The sequence below is a fragment of the Crinia signifera genome, chromosome 8 (assembly GCF_055691185.1).
Source record: "Crinia signifera chromosome 8, ASM5569118v1, whole genome shotgun sequence".
Lineage (NCBI taxonomy): Eukaryota > Metazoa > Chordata > Amphibia > Anura > Myobatrachidae > Crinia > Crinia signifera.
In genome coordinates, this window is record NC_139224.1 from 53,278,200 (window position 1) to 53,303,025 (window position 24,826).

The following is a 24,826-nucleotide window of genomic DNA, read 5'->3' on the forward strand; positions in this document are numbered from 1 at the left end:
AGCGCAGCAGATCCCGTTACAGTGTCTTATATAGCACAGCAGATTCCGTTACAGCGTCTTATATAGCGCAGCAGCTTCTGTTACAGTGTCTTATATAGCGCAGCAGATTCCGTTACAGCGTCTTATATAGCGCAGCAGATTCCGTTACAGCGTCTTATATAGCGCAGCAGCTTCTGTTACAGTGTCTTATATAGCGCAGCAGATTCCGTTACAGTGTCTTATACAGCGCAGCAGATTCCGTTACAGTGTCTTATATAGCGCAGCAGATTCCGTTACAGTGTCTTATATAGCGCTGCAGATTCCGTTACAGTGTCTTATACAGCGCAGCAGATTCCGTTACAGCGTCTTATATAGCGCAGCAGCTTCTGTTACAGTGTCTTATATAGCGCAGCAGATTCCGTTACAGTGTCTTATACAGCGCAGCAGATTCCGTTACAGTGTCTTATATAGCGCAGCAGATTCCGTTACAGTGTCTTATATAGCGCAGCAGATTCCGTTACAGTGTCTTATACAGCGCAGCAGATTCCGTTACAGTGTCTTATATAGCGCAGCAGATTCCGTTACAGTGTCTTATATAGCGCTGCAGATTCCGTTACAGGGTCTTATATAGCGCAGCAGATTCCGTTACAGTGTCTTATATAGCGCAGCAGATTCCGTTACAGTGTCTTATATAGCGCAGCAGATTCCATTACAGTGTCTTATATAATGCAGCAGATTCCGTTACAGTGTCTTATATAGCGCACAGTGCTTATTTTTTACAGTTTTTCTTTTCAAATGTAACATGCCAACACATGTTAGCCACGCCCCCAATTCAGTACCGGGAGGGGGGGGGGCGCGAAATATGTCCTTGCTCCGGGCACCATGGCGCCTAGCTACACCGCTGTTAGGTGGTCATCCAATTAATATTAAATGTGGATGGACATCTAATTAATATTAAATGTGAGTAGATTTACATATCACACAGCATGGCCAGCTGAGCAGTAAATGCAATACATACACAGGATATCAATAGTGATGATTACAGCCACAAATATACGCTGTATATGCACACAGTATAGTTAGTTTAGATACATTGTATAAGCACACAGTGTAATCGGCTCAGCTTAAAATGCACAGCCTAAGCAGATTGTCAGTTGCAACAAATATAGTTATACAGATACATGCTGAGGCAAATGTAGAGCACAAACTATGTAACAGATATAAATAGACTTAATCTGGTGTATCATAATGTATCCTACCTGCACAAATGTAACAGAGAGGGCATCAGCAACGTCCAATATGTTGCAGAGTGAAATGTGCCTGTTTTTATGCTGTGGCACCTGTGACATCACTTCCGGAAGTGAATGTGCGGAAAAATTTGCTAAAACGGGGATAGTGGCTTTATAAAAATGCCAAACACAGAGGGGGAGAGTAAGGGTATAGGGCGCCCTTGTATCTCTGGCGGCAGAATGTATCTGGTGTGAAGGAAACTATAAGAGCAGTACACTGAACGCCGTTTGCGTTCCAATTATGCGTTCCACCAGGATGCCGGCGGCTTCCGTTTCCTGCCTGGAAGACAGGATAATGTGACGCGGGTCACGTGATGCTGTTTATGACAGCATGCGGTTCATCAGCTCTGTGGCAGTCCTGGGGGCGGGCTATGCGTTCCAGTGTAATATGTGGTGATGGGCGCATCACAAAATAATAATATACAGTAGGAGCAAGTTTCATCTTTGCTCCTTTGGTCATGGCTAGCCATGGCTATTCTATTGTTCTCAGCTGCAATACAATACGTATTGCAGCTAAGAACAATAGAATAGCCATGGCTAGCCATGGCCAAAGGAGCAAAGATGAAACTTGCTCCTTCTGTAGTAGCAGAACACTGAACGCCGTTTGCGTTCCAATAATGTATTCCACTGAGAGTTCCGTTTCCTGCCTGGAAGACAGGATGAAGTGACGTGGGTCACGTGATGCTGTTTATGACAGCATGCGGTTCATCAGCTCTGTGGAAGCTCTGGGGGCGGGCTATGCGTTCCAGTGTGATAAATTAAGTGGTGATGAACGCATCACATGGTGATTTCATGCGTTCCATCTCTTAGGGTGCTGATTCCGCATTCCAATAGTTAGAATAATTTGGGAGATATGATGTCACGACAATTGCGTGTGATGGTCTATGGGTAAGCGAGACGTGAGGCATGGAAATAGATGCCATAATAAGTTACTAACGGGTGAATACAAGTGTGTATATGCAAATGGACTATATATTATATAGCATGCGTTCTATTTATAGGGTGCAGACTCCGCATACTTAATTGATACTCTGGCGTTCCAATAACTAAAAATGAGTGGAGCGAATAATTCGAAAATATGGTGGTATTAGAAGAATATAGGGTAAAGGGGGTGTACAGGCAAAAAAGTGAAAGCCCGTGTATGTCTTATTTAAAAATAATCACTATAATGGTGCACAACCTGTGCACTATAGGGATGGGGAAGTACATAGTGGAAAATGGGGGATATTTTATTGCCACTACTAATCTATAAGAAAGATTCTCACACATGAATATAAGTGTGTAGAGGGTGGTGACATAGGGGAAAGAACATTCACTAAAAAAAGTGCATGGCGGGTCCACTCAAAAGATGAGTATGTGCATGACGAAAATAAGGGGGTTTTCTATATGACGTAATGAATCTATAAAAAAGACTCTCATTGTACTCAAAAGAATGGGGACAATTGAGAGATGAATTTAGGATTACTATATATGATACACCGGATTTTACAATGATTAGCATAAACAGTAATATCAATACAAATATATAAATGTAAATTACACTGTGAAGATTAAGAGAAAAATCTCAGCGTGATAGTGAAGAGGAAAGTAGAGTTAAACGCTGCAATATATAATAATATATATATATATCGTGGTGGTAGGGCGGCACTCCTGCGACTTTGAAATAAAGGAGACAAACGCCTGCTTACATCAACGTTTCGAGAGTTTTAATCTCTTTCATCCTGATGAAGAGATTAAAACTTTCGAAACGTTGATGTAAGCAGGCGTTTGTCTCCTTTTTTCAAAGTCGCGGGAGTGCCGCCCTACCACCACGATATACATTGGAGACTTGTTTGGTCTGCCAAGGGAAGGCACCGGGTGCTGTTACTTTACACTGAGCCGTGGAGTGCCGGCCATTCTACTATATATATATATATATATATATATATATATATATATATAACAAGACGATTCTTACCGGCACTCCACGGACTTGATTCAAACAGTCAAAAAATTCTCAATCGGACACAACTGGCTTTGTGCAACGTTTCGGGACACTTTAATCACATCCCGTCATCAGCCAGTGTACATACTATGACGCTGCCTGATGACGGGATGTGATTAAATTGTCCCGAAACGTTGCACGAAGCCAGTTGTGTCCGATTGAGAATTTTTTGACTGTTTGAATCAAGTCCGTGGAGTGCCGGTAAGAATCGTCTTGTTGTATGCTACTGATACAAGGCACCCCGGCAGCTGAACAACTGAGAGGAGAGTGCCGACTATTCGTCTACTATATATATATATATATATATATATATATATATATGTATCAATTTACAAGGTGAATGTACTTTAAAATAAAAGCTTTTAGGATAGGTGTATACATACGATACTTGTCTAACATAATTGTTTATATTTATGCCCCAGGGATTAGTTGACCAAGAATGTAGCTTTGGAGCTCCGGATGAAATGACCAAGGGCTGTGCCAGACAATGCATCCGTTCTGTTACTGTAAGTACAAACATGATAATTGCAAACGTATCCTGTGATGTATAGTAATTTATGCATTGAAGATTTAATTCTAGCATGCAAAATTTAAATGGAATCACATTTTTTATGTATTCTGTACTATAATGTTTACACACAGTATTTGTTCAAGGGAAACTTCTTTCTGGAAATTATTTGTTTCTATTTCTTTATAGAGTATCTGCTTGTATAATGTCTGTGATTGAATTTAAAAAAAAATTGTATTTTCAGATTACTTTTTTTTAGTTGGACCACACTCCCATTTGTATTTTTTTATTCAATAAATAAATAATTTCAGTTACAGTACATCTCATGGAGCTGATTCTGAGTTTGCAGCAAAGGGTACTTATATGTTAGTAAAAAAGTCCTATTACACTTGGAACAAACCATGTTACTCACTTTCCAGGGGGAGGGGAGTGGGGGTGGAAGGGTGCCGGACAGTTTCCCGACAGTCGGGATGCCGACAGTCATTACCCCGACAGTCATTACCCCGACGTCGGGATCCCGACAGTCATTACCCCGACGTCGGGATCCCGACAGTCAAAACCCTGACACTCGGGGACCCGACGGCCACAGGCTATTCTCCCTCGTGGGGGTCCACAACCCCCATAGAGGGAGAATAGAATAGGTGGCGAGCATAGCGAGCCACCGTGCCCGCAGCGTGGTGAGCACAGCGTGGCGAGCGCAGCGAGCCTGCAAGGGGCTTTGTTGCGATCGCCCCACTGTCTGAGTCCGGGCAGTCGGGATCCTGACGTCGGGCTAATGACTGTCGGGATCCCGACTGTCGGGACCATATACCACACCCGGGGTGGAGAGCCACCCGATTTTAGGGAACCTCCCGGCTTTTCCCAGAGTGGAGACAAGTATGAAGTACAGTATGTTTACTTTTTCACATGCAAGGTAAATACGGCCTGCTTTTGCATGTAGCCCAGAAATGTTGGACAGCTTTATTTACACTACTGTTTAGTCTCTACCTCTATGCCCATTTTATATTTTCTGCACCTATATTAGAGCACACTATTGTTAAAATCCGTAACAAAAGAAACCAAATGAAATGTTATAGGAAAAATTAAACCATTCTGGAAAATATAACGGGATAACATATTGGGAAATGGTGTGGCCACCACAAATGAGTAATAGAACATTAATCACAAGCACTCTACATTACCAAACATGCAGCTCAATGTATTTTGGAATTTATATGGAACCTGCTCCAACTATGCACAGGAGCAATTTAAAATTTACATGTAATACAACTTTATTCACTTTCCAATATTTACAATTTAATTAAAGAGTTTATTAGAAAGAGAACTGTTGGAGCCACAACAAACACATTTACTATTGGCAAGCCCTGTGTTTACTTTTATGCAGTTTTTTTATTACTTTTATTTTCTTCACTAAATTCATCACTGCTCGTCTACCTTTTGTCATAGATTAATTTCCATGCAATTCTTACTAGCATCCACCAGCCTTGGGGAGGGGTCATAGGAACAATAGGGAGGGTGGGCAAGGCAGAGTTACAGGTAGGGAGAGGAAGAGGCCAGAGGTACACATGGGGAAGTGAAGGGGGGGGGGGGGGATTCAGTGGCTGGTATTGTGACCAAATATTATAGGCACACATGGGGAGGTAGAAGGCAGAGGTACTCATGGGGAGGGGGGGGGGCAAAGGTACATATGGGGTAGGGAGATGGTAGACACACATGGGGTGGTAGGCGACAGAAGCAGTCATTGGGAGGGGGGTCAGAAGCACACATGGGGAGGGTAGGCAACGACATACTTGGTCAAGTAAGAGACAGTAATACGTATGGGGAGGGAATTGATAGGTGCACATTGGGGAGGTAGGAGGCAGAGGGACTCATGGGGTAGGTTAGAGGCACACTTTGGGAGACAAGTGGCAGAGGTGCATATGGGAATGGGAGATGGGGCGGCAGGGAGAGCAATAAGGAGAGATGGGCCAATGACATAAAGTATGGGAAGGATGAATTACTGTATGAAGCCTTTTATGAGAGCACAGCTACTGCAGTACAACTCTTGTGGAGCATTACCATTCTGCGCTTACTGAAATTGTCACTAGTTTATATTTTTACACACGTCCTCAGCAAATGCTGTATAAAATGGTGAAAACCGAATCAAAATCCTTCCAGTGGTTCTTGAGATTTGCAAAAGAGAGAGAGGGCCAGATGTACTAAACTTAAAAAGTGATAAAATGGAGAGTGATAACGCACCAGCCAATCAGCTCCTAACTGTTATGTTACTGGGTTTCAAAAATAACAGGAGCTGATTGGCTGGTGGTTATCAATCTCCATTTTATCACATTTTACGGCTTAGTACACAAAGCTATGTCTTTGCTACCCTGAGCAGCGCTATCCTGTGTTTGTACTGTACCACTGTATGATTACGTTAGATATACAAAGATGTAGAGATGTATTTATACTAAGCAAGAGCATGAATAAGGTGATAACAGAAATGTGATTATTGTTGCAGGTGAACGGGTGCTGCCATGGGTTCTATGGTCATGAATGTAGGCAATGTCCTGGGGGACACTCTAATCCATGCTACGGACGAGGAACTGTAAGTCTGTGGCTGCTCATTTGTTTCTCTTGATAGAAAATTATGTCAATTTAGTTACCAAAACAATTATTGCAATGTGCTGTCAAATATCATTCAAAATGAGTTTTAAAAAAGAGGATTTCTAGGATGTTCATTTTATGGAATTCGAGTTGTTTATCCTATTTGACTATAACAAAGTTATGTGGGGTATCGTTCCACGACTGAACATTTTGCATTTTGTACAAGCTCAATTTCCAAATGGAGTAGATCATGTACATTTCAAATCTCTGGAAAATATTCCCCAATGTGGATCAGACCCCAAAAAAAGATAGGGTAAACAGTCCTCATGCAGATAGCACTACCTTCAGATGGAATGGGATAATTGGATAGGTAGTAACTAAGTCGACAAGCATTAGGTCGACACCACTAGGTCGACATGGCTGAAGGTCGACGTGGCTGAAGGTTGACATGCATGGATGTTGACATGCATGAAGGTCGACATGGCTGAATGTCGACATGGGATAGTTTGAGAGGTCATTAGGTCGACACAAGCATTAGGTCGACATTGGGAAGGTCGACATGGGGTTCTTCACTTTTCTTTTTGACCCGAATTTCGGCACAGTCGACATGGACACTGAGACGTAGCACCATGTCCCCTCTCCCACCATGCCCTAGTGCAGTGATTTTCAACCTTTTTCAGGTCGCGGCACACCGGACAAGACTTGAAAATTGCCAAGGCACACCAATGTGCTCAAGAGAAAAACTATTTTAAAAATTCGCTGATATGCCCACAATGCTCAGTATACCACTGCCTTTAGGAGCAGTCTGGACCCTACAGAGCCCCTACAATGCACACACACTCCCTCTTAGCCCCTGTTTATTGTTTATTAGCTAGGACACACACACTCACCCACAATGTACCACAAAGTCTATAGCCCCTTTCTTTTTTAATCTGTCCTGTCCTCACAATTTTACCTCAGCGCCCTCACTCCCTACACTCCTGACACTACCCTTTACTTATCTTTGGTTCTTGTCAGGTGTGCAGTCCCAGCGTCGGCTGTCCCTGCTGCAACTCGCTCCTGCTCACTCACTGGCTGCCGGTCCCAGGTCACTGCCTGTTTTAACTTAACCCGGGTTTCACAGCGCCACCTCACGGCACTGCCTCTCTTCTCATGCCGCGTCCCCTCTCACACAGGCACCACCCCCAGGGGCGAATTTAGGGGTCAGGCCGCACCTAGGCACAACATTTTTGGCCGCCCCCCCCTCTCCATATTCATATATATATATACATATATATATATATATATATATATATATATATATATATACACACACATGCATAATTAAAAAAAAACACCAGTACTCACTAACAACATATGTAGCACCCAGTGTACACACTTGAAGGTACACACTTTTATCATGACACTTTATTAGCACTTACTGTTATAGCCAGGATGCAAACAGTTAAAAGTGCTCCAGAAACATTCTGCTCGTACAGCATGAAGAGAGTAGAGGAGGGACTGCTCATAACCTGAGTCCTGAGTGCAGGGAGACGGACTCTGGAGTTTCAGGTTGTCAGCGTGTGAGCAGGGCAGAGGGCAGGCATACTGCCTGTATGCACTGCTCGGAAGGAGGGAGGGATGAGTCTCTGTAGGTTCAGGCTGCAGTGCCAGCGCTGCTACCCAGAGTCTGACAGGTTGGTACAGCGGCAGCCAAAGGACAGCAGCAGCGCTGCTGAGCTGAACACACTGGCATAGCTGTGGGGATGCAGGGAGGCTAGAGAGCTCCTCCCTGCACTAAGGAGCGGCGGCAAGCTGCCGCTCTGTAAAAGAGTAAGAGTGTCATACTGACAGAGTGAGAGCAGATGCCTGCCAGCTGCCGCCCATACTAGGTACCGCCCCTAGGCCCGTGCCTCACGGGCCTAGTGACAAATCCGGCCCTGACCACCCCTCTCTTAGTGTCTCAGCGTCTCTTCGCAGCCTGCTCATGGCCGCACCACCTCTCCTCACACGCCGCCTCACCTTTCTCACAGAGGCATCCCTCTCTTTCCTGTCCTGGTGAGGCGCCGTGACCCGCTGTGCCGCGGCACACCTGTAAACTGGCCGCGGCACACTAGTGTGCCACGGCACACTGGTTGAAAATCACTGCCCTAGTGGATTGTAGGGCATGAAATACCGCCTGTTGGCACATATTGGTTCCAAAAAAAAGTGAAAAACCCCATTTTGACCTTTTGACTGTCGACGTTAGGCTTGTGTCAACATAATGACCTGTTGACCTAACCCATGTCAACCTTCAGTCATGTTGACCTTCGTGCATGTTGATCTACAGTCATTTTGAACTTACCAGGGCTGTAAAACAGACCCAGTTCATCCCTTCTTGTGCTTCTCCAGGGTTGGCAGTTTAGATCCTAAAAATGTGGTTATCTATATCCTGGTTGCTGAGACCACCTTTCACATTGTTTTTCAAGAGGGACAACCTAATTAGAAACCTGTCTATACTAGACAGCCCACAATAGCTCCATACCAACATCAAAGCTTCTACTGCTTTGGAGGAAGTGGAGACTATTATCTTATATAACAATGACCACAAAACAGACAGCAATATTTCTATGCAAAAAAAGCATATGAAATATACTGTAGCAGTGCCATGGGTAACACCTCTACTGCTCTTACTGTGTAAATCACATACATCTAACTCCGATTCTTTTACAGTGTAATGATGGCAGTCGCGGGAACGGGAAATGTGTATGTTTACAGAAGTATAAGGGAATCGCTTGTCACATTTGCTCAGATCCCAATAAACATGGCGAAGAATGTGAAGAAGGTGAGCAGGGAATATTAATGTTTTGGAATAATTTCCAAATTTTGCAAATCAGATGGAACAACTTCAGATACAGTGCTTAAAATTATCATCAGAGTCTTTTTTCTTCTTTAGAAATTAACAGCACATTATTCATCTAGAACAGGGGTGGCCAACCGGTCAGAGGTCAAGAGCCGAAAAATATCGGTAGTCAAGCTAAAGAGCTGGCGCCGAAGGCGCGCGCGTCAAAAAAAGGGGCGTGGTCTATTTTGACCCCTTGGGTAGGTGTGATACAAATATGCCTCCAATAGTGCAGTGCCATATATACATATGCCCCCAATAGTGCCAGATACACATATGCCCCCCACGGTGCCGGGTATGCCCCCACAGTGCCAAAAAGCTGGTATGCCCCCACAGTGCCACAAACTGCTATGCCCCCACAGTGCCACAAACTGCTATGCCCCCACAGTGCCACAAACTGCTATTCCCCCACAGTGCCACAAACTGCTATGCCCCCACAGTGCCACAAACTGCTATGCCCCTACAGTGCAAAATTCCCATCTGCAGCACTCACCATTGTTGCTGCTGCTGCCGGGCGGGGAGAGGACAGTCTGGCGTCCCCCTTCAGTCCTGTCATGTCACAGAGTGGAGGAGAGCACAGCACAGGACACCGCCCGTCTCCTTCCCCCCTCACTTTCCTGTCACTGGGCCGTCCACTAATCAAAACTCGTGGGCCGGCTCCTGATTGGCTGCCGGCCCGTGAGCTCTAATTGGCAGACGGCCCAGTCACAAGGATGCACAGTAAGGGGTAGGAGAGATGCGCGATGCTCGCTCTCCTCCCATCAGAAGAAATATGGATTCAGGGAACCGGCAGCGGGGGGACAGTAACGGGGACGGGCAGCAGTGGGAGCAGGAGCCGCACCGTACAAGGGGGAAGAGCCGCATGCGGCTCGCGAGCCGCGGGTTGGCCACCCCTGATCTAGAAGCTCCTCAGCCAGTCTTTACTAAATGAGGCAGTGTAAGCAGGACAAATGTTATTTACTGTATGCCATTACACTGACCATTGTATTGACTAGTATGGGTAAAAGGTTAGCCAAATAAGTATTGTTTCCACCAGAGGACATTATGGTGTAAGCATAAGCTCATTTAATTAATAAGTCCAGCAAATTTGGTAACATTACTTAAAACTACTAATCAAATATCTCCACATTGCTCCCAGCCACACCTCTTTGCTTTTCACGTATCCCATCCACACGTATTATTTGCTACCAATCATAATCGCAGGACTTTGGCCCTTAATTGGTTCATTCGCAGAGGCAAATTCCTTCTCAAATGGACAAAACCATGTGCAGTGCAGGTGGGGTAGATGTAAGGCTGCTTTTAGACCGCAAAACTGACTTTGACCAGGTATTTTGAAACGTTTCTAAAAACGGGTCTGCCAGGTAAAATCCCTTTCACACTGCATCGGGATATTACCGTTTAAGTGCCGTTTTTTTACACTGGCAGACCCGTTTTTGGAAACTTTTCAAATACAGGATCAAAGCCAGTGCGGTCTTCAGCATGCCCCCCCCCCCCCCCAGCATGTTGCAGTTAACACCCCCCCCCCAACCAATAGGGCTAACACCCCCACCCCCCCCACACCCCCACCCCACCCAATGTGTTTAAGAAAGCCCCCTGTGCAGCCAGTACCCATACCTCCCAACTTTCTGGGCGCCGGAGACGGGCCATAGCTTCTGCGCGCCGAAATTCTGGGGGTGTGGCCTAATTTCGGGGGCATGGCCTATATTCGCAGCTCTTTTGCGAGGCCACGCCCCCATTTTGCCGCTATAGGGGCATGACCCAGAGGCTCTGTGAGCCTCTAGCCATGCCCCCAGCCCCCGGGAATAGACGCTGTGCTTAGCAGTCGACAGGGGGGACTCCCAACAGCCCCCCCTCACCGCGGGACACTGCCGCCCGCTGGTGGGACAGCGGGACAGGCCCTAATAATCGGGACTGTCCCGCTAAAATTGGGACTGTTGGGAGGTATAAGTACCTCATGCCTTGCGGATCCCGGCTGTGCAGACTCCTGCAACTTATAAAAAAAGTGACTTTCGGAAAATGGCTGCCCCCATACCAAAGACAGTTTTTTCAAACAGTCTTTCCTATGGGGCAGCCATTTTCCGAAAGTCACTTTTTTTTTTATAAGCAGCAGGAGCCGACAGGAGCAGGAGCCAACAGCCGGGATCGTAAGGCACGAGGCACGGGGGTTTTCTTAAACACATTGGGGGGGGCAGCAGTGAGCACTATTTGTCCCCAGTGCCTGCATATTTAACGAGCCGGCCGTGCATTACATATGCGCATATGTAATGCGTGGCTAATTACATATGCGCATATGTAATGCACGTCTAATTACATATGTGCATATGTAATTATCGGCTAATTACATATGTGCATATGTAATTAGCGGTCGGCTCATTAAATATGACTTGGCTCACCCCTGGACTGATATGGCACACTTAGCATCACCCCTAGACTGATATAGCACACTTAGCATCACCCCTGGACTAATACAGCACACTTGGCAGCACCCCATGAATTATACAGCAGACTTGTCTTACCCCAGGAATTATACGGCACAGATGGTGGCACCCCTGACCTGATACAGCACACATGATGGCACACATGGTATTATACGGCACAGATGGCGGAACCCCTGGACTGACACAGCACACAATTATACGGCACACATAGGCCCTTATTCTGATCGGTGCGTACTTTCCCGAATTCTTTCGGTGCGGTCCGCACGCCACGCTGTGCGGTGGCGTACGGCTAACGTCCGTAGAAACGCCCACGTGTCCTCCGCATTCGGACGGACTCACTCTTTAAGAACAGGGCGTGTGTACGGACGACATATAAACCGTGCGTGTGCGGTGGAAACGTACAGATTATTGCACGGTCTTCCCGCACAAGCACGGTCTTACCGCGTCAGAACGTACTGGAAGCAGTCCGTACGCCCAGATGCGGAGTATTTACGCTCAATCCCACACTTTTTTACTGAGTACACACAGCGATCACATGACCCACTTAGGCAATTAAGCAACCTCCTGAAAAAGGGATTGTTATCAATTTCAATCAATTAAATGCTCATCTATACTGACCCACATTCCTACTACATTCATGACACACATTAACCCTTACAGCATGTGACCCTAACATACATCTATATACACTATTTATATTTTTCTTTTAAACAAGTTACACATATACTTTTGCATGTTAGAAAAAAACACTGACAACTTTGAACTTTAAATAACTATTTATTAGAATACAAATGCCAACAAAAAGGGCCATAAATTAATCCTCCGCATCTATTAGGCGGTCCATTTCCGCCAGCATCAGGCGCATCAGGCCTCGCAGTCTTACGAGGGCCCCACGGCGACCCTCCTCTGCTTGGGCAGGCTCATCTGTGGAGGAAATACAAATAGAAAAATGACTATTGATATTCATGCATACATTTAACATAGTCAAACCTACATGTTAAACATGCACCGTGACAGGTGTGTGTGTATATGTATATATATATACACATATATAACTATATATATGAGACATACACCTATACATACATGCATACATACTACATGTAAAGCCTGATTTTGGCCCTCTACCCTTTACTCTGTCGAACACCTCACAGTCATACTGCTCCTTCTCAATCCAAACCCACCCATGACTAAGCTCTGACAAGCACTAACCCACTCCCATGCTCAAAAGCATTACTAAGACCAAATCAACACACAATTATGGTGAAAAAAATACATGCAGACCGCAGGGGGTGGTTAGCTAGAGGAGGGCCCAGGGGCACTGACCACTTGTTACTCCAGTCTAAGCCACGCCTGTCCATACTCCATTTATGCCATACTGAATCTAGTTTACAAAGATCAATCAGCAGTAAACTCTACTCACCTATATGAGGCTACAGATTGTATGCAAGCAGCAGGGACATGTAACCCTTACATGAGCAACTCATCACTTTCTTCCAGGATACAGATTAACTACACAGGTTCAGTGGCACTTAAAATCGACCTGACAGCCATCCGCACAACCTGTGTCATTAATATGTGTCCAGGATGAAAGGGATGGTTTGGCCACCCTATCTAACCCCAAAGTGTGTCTGTTGCTATCCAGTTTGTTTTATCACTTTATAGTATAGAAAAAAACAATTGAATCACCAGTGCTACAAAGCAAATAGAAGATGACAAAAGGAATAATGAATCTTTATGTATACATACCACTTTCCTCCGCCTGCGCCACCTCACAGGCCTCCTCATCCTCCTCTTCTTGGTGGTCCTCCGCAGCTGGCACCACCTCCTCTTCAGCTGGTACCACCTCCTCCTCCACCAGCTCCTCCTCCTCAACCACCTCTGCAGCCTCCTCCTCCTCAACCACCTCTGCAGCCTCCTCCTCCACAACCACCTCTGCAGCCTCCTCCTCCACAACCACCTCTGCAGCCTCCTCCTCCCCAATATATTCATCTGGCACCTCCTCCCGGCCCTGCTCCTCCTCGGCCTCCTCCCGGGCCTGTCTTTGGCGTTCACGTGCTGTAAAAAAAAAAAAAAAAAAAATTAAAGAGTGTTAATGAATGCACATGATTTTTACATGCATCTTTACTTTAAAAAAAATACATATACCTACATTACAGCATGTCAAACAGGAAGTCACACATATATAGTGAATGATTTTTCTAATCATTAGCAGCCATGTACCCACATTAACTGAAATAATCTATTAAAAACATTCACTGGTTAATATGTAATATTTGCATTAAAACTCACATCTTGCGATCTGTAGCCTAAGGCGTTGCAGTAGCTCCGGTTGCCGCCGGCGCAGATCTGACCACCTTCGCTCCAATTGGGCCACGGACCTCCGCACCTGTGTGCGTGCGAAGATCCGTCTGCGGGCAGTACGATAGGCCTGGCGCTTTTGGGCATTTGTAATAAAGGGCCCCGCACGCCCTAGCCTGGTCTCCATGACAGACACCAGGACCCTTAGCTCAGCAGTACAGAATGGTGCTGCACGATGGGAGGTCGCCATTTTCCCAATGGGGCACCACAAGCAATCATGGACTGTCATTGGTTGGGAAGATTGTTATTTGGTATTAACTTTATTGTTCATTTTTACAGTTACAGCGTGTATGCGCCATAACAGACAGCTAACCCTTTGCATCGCAAACCCACACGTGCTGTACCTTTGCATAGTTTAGCAGACCATTATATATAATCTATAACATTCACCAAACATGGCTATAAGCAACAGGTGAAATAGTCTGCATCACTAGCCACTTACACCTAACTCAACACGGTACTAAACAGCTATTTTATAATGAAAGCTATGCAGCAGACACATAGCAAATAGTGGCAGACCTTTTCCCAAAATTAGGCCATGCTGCCATGTGTACACTTACCTTCTACTGGCCCATACTACAGAGGTGGAATGAAAAGTAGCTAGCATCCAGCCTGAATTTGGAGTGCTTTCACATGTGATTTGGATGCTAGCACTGATTACTTGTGGCTAAGTGGTGGACTGGATTTACATATGGAATGGGTAGTGTCAGTTGTACTACATACCAAACAAGTGCACAGTACAGATGTACAATCAAATATACATTTCATGTGTGACCTCAGTTTTATTTGGTCTTTGGTGTTGGAATCTGCATTTAGCTACTAAATCAGACTTACTCAGTTTGCCAGGTTTTTGAGAAAAATTTATCCACACCAAGGGGCGTCCCGTATGCGCCGCACAGTTGACGCTGGCGTACGGAACGCGGCCGTACGGAACGCAGGTTGCAGCTGATTAACGCCAATTACAGAAATAGTATTTAAAGTTGTCCTAGAAAGGCAAACAGTTGTTGCAAACATGGCTGGCTCAGAGTCAGAGGAAGAACAGGTGGTGCAGAATCTCTTGTCCCACATGGAGGCCAACACCACCTATGTCCCCCTCAACCCAGAGCAGCCAGATGGGCCATCAACATCAGTCCAATCAGCAGCTGGCCCATCCTCAGCAGAATCATTGGGAACACAGCAGGTGGCTTCCCAACAGAGTAGCCAGCCCAGCACTTCAAGTACAGCAACCGGTGGCCGTGCCCGTGGCAGTGCCAGTGGCCGTGCCCGTGGCAGTGGCGGTGCCAGTGGCCGTGCCCGTGGCCGCAGTCGGGCAACAGAGGAACCAACCACAAGAAACATGGCATATGAACCGCAGGAGCTTGACATCCTGGTGACCCGGGCACGTGATTTGATAGAGTGCCCAGCGGTAAAGTTGACACACACAAGGAGATGGAAGATCTGGGAGGAGATAACGGCGGAGATTAATGCAGTGGCTCCACAAGTTCGTGAGGCGGAGCACGTTAAGAAGAGGCAAGTACATGTGTGTTACATTTGAGCAGTACAAGTCCAGTAATGTTTACATTCAATATTAGATGGAGTTGGTCAATGGGTGGTCACGTTGCTTGGAGGCACAGACATGATTACCATGACATTGAATTGATAGTTATTGGAGGGTGACTGTTGTTGTATCTTCTAAGGGTTGGTTTTAAAAATGAATATAATGTAAGTTTGGTGTCAGTAGGCACATGTTGTATTATGTATCAGATTGCAATGGGTGCTACAGCAAACATGAGGAGTTACATGTATTAATATGTACACTTTGATTGCAGGTGGCACGACTTCAAAGGAAACCTCAAGAAGAAATTGACCCAGCGGTGGGAACACAGCCACACCTCTGGGGCTGGCCCCATGCCTGGCAAGCTGCAGCTCACCCCCCTGGAAGAGATGGCACAGTGCTGCATTGCAGTGGAGGAGGTCCGGGGGTGAGCACCATAGACAGCGAGTCCCCAGCGGAAGTGATGGCTTCTACGCTTGATGGTAATTATTTGCCAGGCCATAAGTAGATGTTTAGAATTTGGCATGGAATGTGTGGTAATTGGTATTTTCTCGTTCAACATCATCCCCACCGCTTGGTCAAGAATCTCTTGAGGAGGTTGTGGAGTCTGTGCCACCTGGCCCCAGTAGCAGGCCCGTGCAGCAGCAGCCGGAAATGTCCGCGGCTGAATTGTCCACGTGAGGGCGTGTGCTAGAAAGTATTGTGCAGCAGGGAGACTCGGCATCAGAGCGGGTGCGTAGGGCCGAGGAGGTGCTGCAGGGTTTGACCACCAGCCAGCAGAGTATTGCTGCGAGCCTGCAGGCTATGAGTGCCAGCCAGCAATCTATTGCTGCTAGCCTGCAGGTGCTGGCTGATCAAGCCCTGCGGCAAAATGAACTCCTCCTCCGCCATAATGAACTTATGGTGGAGCTAGTTACCACCAATAGGGTCCTAATGTCACCCGCTTCTGGTGCATTACCACCATCATCACTCCCTGCTGCCAGAGGGGGAAGAACATCCACCCCCTCCCCAGCATGTGCTTCACGTGACCCACCATCTGACTGTGGCCGTGGGCGAGGCCGAAGAGCTGCTGCACGTGGCAAGGAGCCTGCCAGGGGCAAACATGCCCGCAAATGAACTTGTGTCCCCATTAATCTCCACCGTTATGTCTTCCCAAATCTTCCATTGAGCTGTGTGTGTCAGCATCCTGTGTCAAAATCCGTGCCGAGGGTCACCACATTTGCCCGCGGTTCAAATGTCATGTTTGGTTCCCCTGTTGCCCTGTTTCGGCTAGCATTACTGTGTGCTGTACTTGAAGTGTTGGTGCTCTACTTTTGTTGTGAAGCCACCTGATGTGTTCCTAATGATTCTGCTGTGGCTATTTATTATATATTATTTACTTTTAGTCCTGTTATGGAACCATTAATTTTGTGATGGTTTTGACATTTTTTGCAAAGTTGCTTTAATAAATGTTATTTTGGCCCCACAAATGTCTGTATTAATTGATACATGCAGAAGTGACATGTCTATTAGTATTATTAATATTAAGTTGTGTTCATTATTTGCAGTGTAAAAGTGTGTGACAAGTGCATCATGTAATGTTCCCTTTAAGCTGCAATGCTTCCAATTGTAGCAGTGAGAAGCGTGTAATTAACAAGTAATGAGTAAAGTAGGTGATTGTATTGTGTTCAGCTGACATTGGTTGAGGTGCGTCCGTCCTGATTAGGCGTTCCGATTGCCTAGCGCATGACCGAGTGGTGTCCGCTAAGCAATACTAGCCTTTTGGACACCGCACATTTCTTCCCTTTTTGTTCGCGTGCATTCAGCGTGCTGTCCGAATGCACGCCTACCAAAATATGTGTACTCCCTCGTGTCCGCCCATGTTTCCGCCCAGTTTAGCCCACTTTGAAACTACGCCCCTGTGTCATTCCGCATGACGCCCATAACACACCCATATTGCCCGAGTGATTGCGGTGCACATTTCTGTATGGTATTAGTGAGAACAAGTACGGAGACCATGCGTGGCACATGCGCATGGCGTGGCACATGCGCATGGCGTTCCCCACGCATGCGCAGACGGCTAAAAAACGCGATCCGAAAGAATTCGGGAAAGTACGCACCGATCAGAATAAGGGCCATAGTGACACTCCTGCAGTAAAAATAGTTATTCTTTTAATAAAAAAATGGCAGCACCCCTGGATTGATACAGCAGACTTAGCAGCACCCCATAAATTATACAGCACACTTGGCTCACCCCTGGACTGATACGGCACACTTAGCATCACCCCTGGACTGTGACGGCACACTTAGCAGCACCCCATGAATTATACAGCAGACTTTGCAGCAACCCATAATTTATATGACACACATGGCTCACACCAGGAATTATGCGTCACACATGTGGGCATCCCTGACCTGATACAGCACACATGGAATTATATGGCACAGATGGCGGCACTCCTGGACTGAATTGGAATGGATTATACGGCAGACAAATTCCTGCAGTAAAAATAAAAAATGTGTATTCTTTTAATTATAAAAAAGAGCAGCACACCCAGGGGAGGATTGGCCCACCGGGAAACCGGGCCGTTTCCCAGTGGGCCGGCCCACAATAGGCCAGAAACGGCCGCTCCCCACTGTGTCTGGGCTGTGGACCGTATTTTTAGTGCGGCCATGGCATTTTGCCCTTATCAAAAATGGCCGCTGGAGGGCTGCTCCTGTGCCGCAGCACGCAGCTCCTCCCACGGTGCACACAGCCACAAGGATGCAGCCCCCACCAGGCAAAGGGCAGGGAGAAGATCCACCCCTGCCATGAATGATCAGCGTCCCGGCTCCCGCTGCATGTACGGCGCTGTGTGTGCGTCAGTGTATGTATATATGTATGTATGTATGTATAAGAGTGTAAGTGCATGTATGTATGTATGAATGAGAGTGTCAGTGTATGTAGGAATGAGAGCGTCAGTGCATGTATCTATGTATGAATGAGAGCGTCAGTGTATGTATGTATGTATGTATAAATGAATGATAGCGGCAGTGCATGTATGAAGAATGTCAGTGTATGTATATGTAAATAAGAGCAACAGCGTATGTAGTATGTGGATGGAGGTTTTCAGCTCCACACTCAATGGGCTTTAGGGGTGCATATGTACAGAATAATAATTCAGGTTAATAGTGACTACAAATTAATGTGCTCAAACCTTCAGTGTCATCAGGAGCCTGACCCTAACCATACACTTTCCTCACCCCCATACCCTAACTATACATCCCCTTAGCCTTATCCTGACTATACACCGCCATCACCTAACCCTAACTATACACGCCCCATAGCCTAACCTTAACTACACATCCCCCATACACTAACCCAGGGCCGTCTTTTCATATGGGCTTAATGGGCACTTGCCCAGGGGCCCCAGGTGTATAAGGGCACTATGCTGATAGCTGAGGATCCCCTTTTTCCAGGGATACCAGAATTTTGAAAATCGGCCATGGGGAACTGGAGATATCCAACTTCAAAGCAGCAGTCCACATCCGACCTGTTCATTGCAATTCTCAGTCATATTTCTCAGGTTCTCTCTGACTTAGAGTTACATAGTTACATAGTAGGTAAGGCTGAAAAAAGACTTGCGTCCATCTAGTTCAACCTGGTATAGATATCCATTGCTGATTTGGTAGGTTCTGGTATTTTACAGACAAATTATATTTCTTATTTGTACCCATGGATGTTTTTCTCCAGTAAATGTTTGTCCAACTTTGCCTTGAACGCATTTAATGAGCCAGCCGTTAGTTCCAGAGTTTGACTGTTCTGACCGTAAAGAAATTCTTTCTACTAGCTGAATTAAATCTTTTTTCTTCTAGTCTATACTCATGCCCTCGCGTCCTAGATTCCTTTCTAGTAGAAAAGAGGGTGTGTGACAGTTCCTTATAATGGCCCTTGATATACTTGTACATGTTGAGCATGTCCCCCCTTAAACGTCTCTTTTCTAATGTAAATAGTCCCAAATAGCTTAATCTCTCCCCGTAGCTTAAATTCTCCATTCCCCTAATAAGCTTTGTTGCTCGCCTTTGAACTTTTTCTAATTCTATGATATCCTTTTTATAGTGTGGGGCCCAGAACTGTACTCCGTACTCTAGGTGAGGTCTCACCAATGCTTTATATAGTGGCATAATTACCCTTGAGTCCCTAGTTTCCATTCCCCTCTTAATACATGCCAGAATTTTGTTGGCCTTTTTTGTAGCTACATTACAATGGGCACTACATCCTAGTTTGCTGTCTATTTGGACTCCTAGATCCTTTTCAAGTATGGAATTACCCAGTTCCTCTCCGCTAAGGTTGTAACTTGCACACTGGCAGTGTCTCCCAAGGTGCATAACCTTACATTTATCTACATTGAACCTCATCTTCCATTTTTTTGCCCACTCATCTAGAATTGCAAGATCATTTTGAAGCATGGTGACATCTTCTGATGATTTGATGACTTTGCTAAGTTTTGTATCGTCCGCAAAGATGGATACATTGCTGAGTAACCCTATCCCAATATCATTGATAAAAATGTTAAACAAAATGGGCCCCAAAACCGAACCCTGGGGCACTCCACTTAGTACCGGTATCATATCTGATACGGCACCATTCACAACCACTCTTTGTTCTCTATTACATAGCCAATTCCCTACCCATCTGCAGATATTTTCACCCAATCCTAGGTTCTCCATTTTATTAATCAATCTCTTGTGTGGGACAGTATCAAATGCTTTAGCGAAATCTAGGAAAATCACATCTACAGCATTTCCATTATCAAGGTTTTTGCTAACCTCTTCATAGAACCCTAGTAGATTAGTTTGGCATGAACGATTTTTCACAAACCCATGTTGGTTAGTACTGAGTAGACGGTGATGATCTAAATATTCCTGGATACCATCCCTTAAAAATCCTTCAAATAGTTTGCCCACAATTGATGTTAAACTAACGGGTCTGTAATTAGCGGGATCTTCCTTTTTTGAATATTGGCACTACCTCTGCTATTCTCCAATCTTTTGGTACTATACCTGACGATAGTGACTTGCTAAAGATATAATGTAGGGGGGTAGCTAGTTCATCCCTTAATTCCATTAATACCCTCGGATGAATCCCATCTGGCCCTGGTGATTTATTTGTTTTGAGTTTGCTTAGCCTCAGTATTATTTCCTTCGGCGTGAAATCCACAATGAGATCTGGCTTATTTGTCCCGTTTGTGGTAAATTCCACAGTCTGCTCTCCCTTAGTAAATACTGATGAGAATAACTCATTTAACAGTTTTGCTTTTCCCTTGTCCTCAGTAACACTTTTTCCACTAGTATCAGTTAGTGGGCCTATGTTTTCCTTAATTAAATGTTTACTATTTATGTATTTAAAAAACTTCTTTGGGTTGGTTTTGCTTTCAGTGGCTATGCACTCTTCATATAATATTTTAGCTGCTTTGATTACCCCTTTACAAGTTTTGTTTGATTCTTTGTATTTTGCGAACGCCTCCTCATTCAAGTTATTTTTATAGAATTTAAAGGCTCTGGTTTTATTGTTGATAGCTGACCTTACTTCTTTGTCCAACCATGGTGGCTTTTTTTTGTTGAATTTACCTTTAGTTACTTTAGGAATGTATTCAATAGTTAGTGAATCAAGCATCTTTTTTAGAGTATCCCACATTTCCTCTGCATTTTTTCCCTCCATAAGCGTTTCCCACCCAATTCCTGTTAGGGCTTCCCTGAATAATTCAAAGTTCGCTTTTCTGAAGTTTAGTATTTTTGCAGATCCTTTTTGATGTAATTTACTGAAGTTGATTTCCAGTGAAACCATATTGTGATCACTGTTCCCTAATTGTTCAATTACTTTTGTGTTTGAAACTAAGTCTGTGTTATTTGTTAATACTAAGTCCAAGAGTGCCTCATCACGAGTTGGAGTTTCTACCGTTTGTGTAATAAACTGGTCTTTAAGTAAGCTTAAGAACCCATTGCTTCTTGCTGATTTACCTGTTTTGTTTTCCCAATCAATGTCGGGTAAATTAAAATCCCCCATAATTAATACCTTGCCCTGATTTGATGCTTGTTTGATTTGGTTTAAAAGAAGAGACTCTTCCCTTTCGTTTATATTTGGTGGTCTATAGCATACCCCTATTATAAATTTGTTTTTGTTTTTTTTATTATTGTCGGTTATCTCTGCCCACAGTCTCCGAGTTGTCGTCTTCCAGGTCTGTGCTCATATTTTTCTCACATGATGTTAAGTTATTATTTTTCTGAGAGTCTGGGACTCTCCCCTTTCTGTTGACACTAGCAGCTTGTCTCTATCATGCCCACAACCAAAGATATCAGCCTTCCAGGAGCCGGTCCCTGCTCCAGCTCCAAACGTCTGGTGTACAGTTTTATATTTTTGTCAATGGATTGCTCTGGCTCCTGATCTCTGATCCCCAAGTTCCCAGCACCTCCTGAAAGTTGGGACTCTAGGTTTTTATACTATTGAAGGCTAAGAAATCTATTTCCAGATAATGGCGATATCTGCAGTCAAAGAAGCTGCCCTTCCACCAGAAAATTACGAATATTAAGCCCACTCCATTATCCAACCCTCCCCTGCGTATAATACACCCCCTACCTCCCTGGAAGTCATTTACAAGGGACCCTTCATTCAGCTCAGTGCCCCCTTCCACATGTTAGTGTTCTCCCTCCCACCACCTGTGCAGTAAAGGAGTAATTAGCAGAAGTTACTGCTCCGGATCCTACATGTTGAATGGAAGATAGAGCACCCCCTGCCACCCATGGGACATCAAAGCTGCTGCTGATAGCACCCCCCACCCCTAGGAGGGGAGAATGGGTAAGTGCCCCAGTGCATTGCTTTGCCCAGGGGCCCACACTGCAGTTAAAAAGGCCCTGGACTAACCCTATCTATACACCCCCCTACAGCCCAACCATTTACATCCCACCTGCAGTCTAAACCCACCTATCCCCCTCCCCACAGCCTAGACCTAACCATACACTCCCCACAGCCTATAACCCTAACCATACTCAAGCTGCAGCAGCCTATAACCCTACCCATACACTCACGAAACCCCTGCAGCCTATAACCCTAACTAAAAACTTGGTTTTAATTCCCAATCCGCCCCTGAGCACACCTGGAATTATACGGCAGATTTAGCAACACCCCATAAATTATACAGCACTCTTGGCTCACCCCTGAACTACAGCGCATTTAACAGCCCTTGCAGTTAAAGAAAAAACACCTTATTTTTATTTTCATTAAAAAAATGGGCAGCTCCCCTGGTCTGATACGGGACACATGGGGACACCCCTGGAATTATATGGCCCACTTGCGGGCACCCCAGGACTGAAACAGGATACATGGGGGCACCCATGGAATTATATGGCACACATGCGGGCACCCCTGGACTGATACGGGACACATGGGGGCACCCATAGAATTATACGGCACACATGTGGGCACCCCTGGACTGATACAGCACACATGTGGGCACCCCTGGACAAATACAGCACACATGCGGGCACCCCTGGATGGATACAGTACAAATGTGGGCACCCCTGGACAAATACAGCACACATGTGGGCACCCCTGGATGGATACAGTACACATGTGGGCCCCCCTGGACTGATGCAGCATACATGCGGGCACCCTGGGCACTGGCAGAAGTAATTTAAAAAAAACATTTTTTTTTGCTTTTGAATTTTTTTTTTAGATTAAAATAATGCAGCCCCCTCTGTAGCACTAGGAGCCCCCTCTATGCATTAATCATCCCCCCCCCCCCCCCCCAGCAGGTTTCCCCCTCACACCCCTCAGCAGACAGCACAGACACATCCGTGCTGTCTAAAATCACCAGCCTGTTTGAAAATGGCGCCGAACGCCGGGAATTTTATATCCCCAGGTCTCGCGAGAATCTGACGCGGGATGATGACGTTTTAGCCTCGATTTGGACTCGGAAAGATGGCGGGAACCGGCGAACTCCTCGGATCCGGCCTCGGAACGGGTAAGTTCGTGGGGGTTCGGATCTCTAGGATCCGAACCCGCTCATCTCTATTCTATAGGCGCTGTGTTTAGCTGCTGCTCAGGAGGGAATTGTGGAAGCCCTCTGTAAATATCAAAAGTAGAAAAAAAGGGGGGTTGAGCAACTTCACTGAAAGAACCACTGATATCCAGACATAAGTAAACAATTTATTGAATATGCAGATACGAATATCAAATAAAAATAAGCGTAAAAACGAATTATTTAAAAACAATGGTCATTGTTGCAACAGTTCAGTCCTGCATGCTTTATGAGGAAAAGGAGAAATTCTCTGCTAAGGATCTGGTCTCTGATGAGGCCTCTGAGATCTCCAATCTTTATTGGGATAAATTTGGCATTTTAGGATTTTAGCCTTTAGATAAGTATAGTTCGGGAATATTACCCAGCTTAGGATATTGGTTACCCTGGTCCGGCAGATGAACAGTCCATCTTGAATGGTCCACAATGAGCGAGTAGAACTTCCAGTGGCGTAACTATAAATTTTGCTCTCCCCTGCCAAAAAGTTTGTGGCGACAACCCCCCTCCCCCCCGGATCCTCTCCAGCGTGTTTCCCCAGTGTGTGGAAAGAGAGACCAGCAGACACTGCTGCTTCCCTTGGCTCCGACGCATCCCAGGCCGCCCTAGCACGCCCATCCTGTACACAGTAGCCAATAGCCAGCACTGTGTACAGTCAATTGAATCAGTGAGGAAGTCTGTCGTCTCTGCCATGGCCGCACCCACGCTGTGGCTGACTCGCCTCCTCAGCCAGTGGGCAGTGGCAGGCAGTACCATGTCAGTGCCGGCCCCCACACAGACTCCGCTGCTGCTTGCTCCCCCAAGCGGCAGCTGGGGCTGCCTTACAGTAGTTACGCCACTGAGTACTTCGCTGGCAAAGGTGGAGACGGCAGGGTCCTGTACTGTCTTTTGGAATGCTGGTCCGGAACAGGTTGTTGAAAAAGGTGGCTCAATGCGTTTCGGTGCCCAAATGACACCTTTCTCAGGAGCAGTTCTATACACGCTAGTGTGTCCATAGCGGAGAATGGGGCATGCAAGCGTGTGAGGTGTGCGCCCCATCCGCTGGCTAGCAGCATCACAACGTGGTGAATGGCACGATGGGAGCCGCTCCGATGGGAGCGGTTCCATCTGTACATTATGCTACAATGCCAGCTAATCAGCCTAATCAAATAACAGAGGTTGACCAAGTGCAAACCAGTTAGTCTATCCCAATATACTGCTGCTTATAAACACAGTAAAAATAGTGCTTTTGGGATAGTCAATGTAAATTTATTCAATATG

At 45.7% G+C, this 24,826-nt stretch overlaps 1 protein-coding gene and 1 long non-coding RNA gene across 4 annotated transcripts in view; one reads left to right on the plus strand and one right to left on the minus strand.

Annotated features, from left to right (window-relative positions):
- The window catches only part of STAB1 (stabilin 1), a 367,238-nt gene that overhangs the window by 147,078 nt on the left and 195,334 nt on the right, over nucleotides 1–24,826 (plus strand). For all 3 annotated transcript variants that reach the window (XM_083156377.1, XM_083156378.1, XM_083156379.1), the window contains 3 exons: nucleotides 3,675–3,758; nucleotides 6,258–6,344; nucleotides 9,035–9,146. In XM_083156377.1, the coding sequence (XP_083012503.1) occupies nucleotides 3,675–3,758; nucleotides 6,258–6,344; nucleotides 9,035–9,146 (283 nt within the window). The remainder of the gene's footprint in view (nucleotides 1–3,674; nucleotides 3,759–6,257; nucleotides 6,345–9,034; nucleotides 9,147–24,826) is intronic.
- The window catches only part of LOC146026055 (uncharacterized), a 63,560-nt gene that overhangs the window by 3,470 nt on the left and 35,264 nt on the right, over nucleotides 1–24,826 (minus strand). The window lies entirely within an intron of this gene.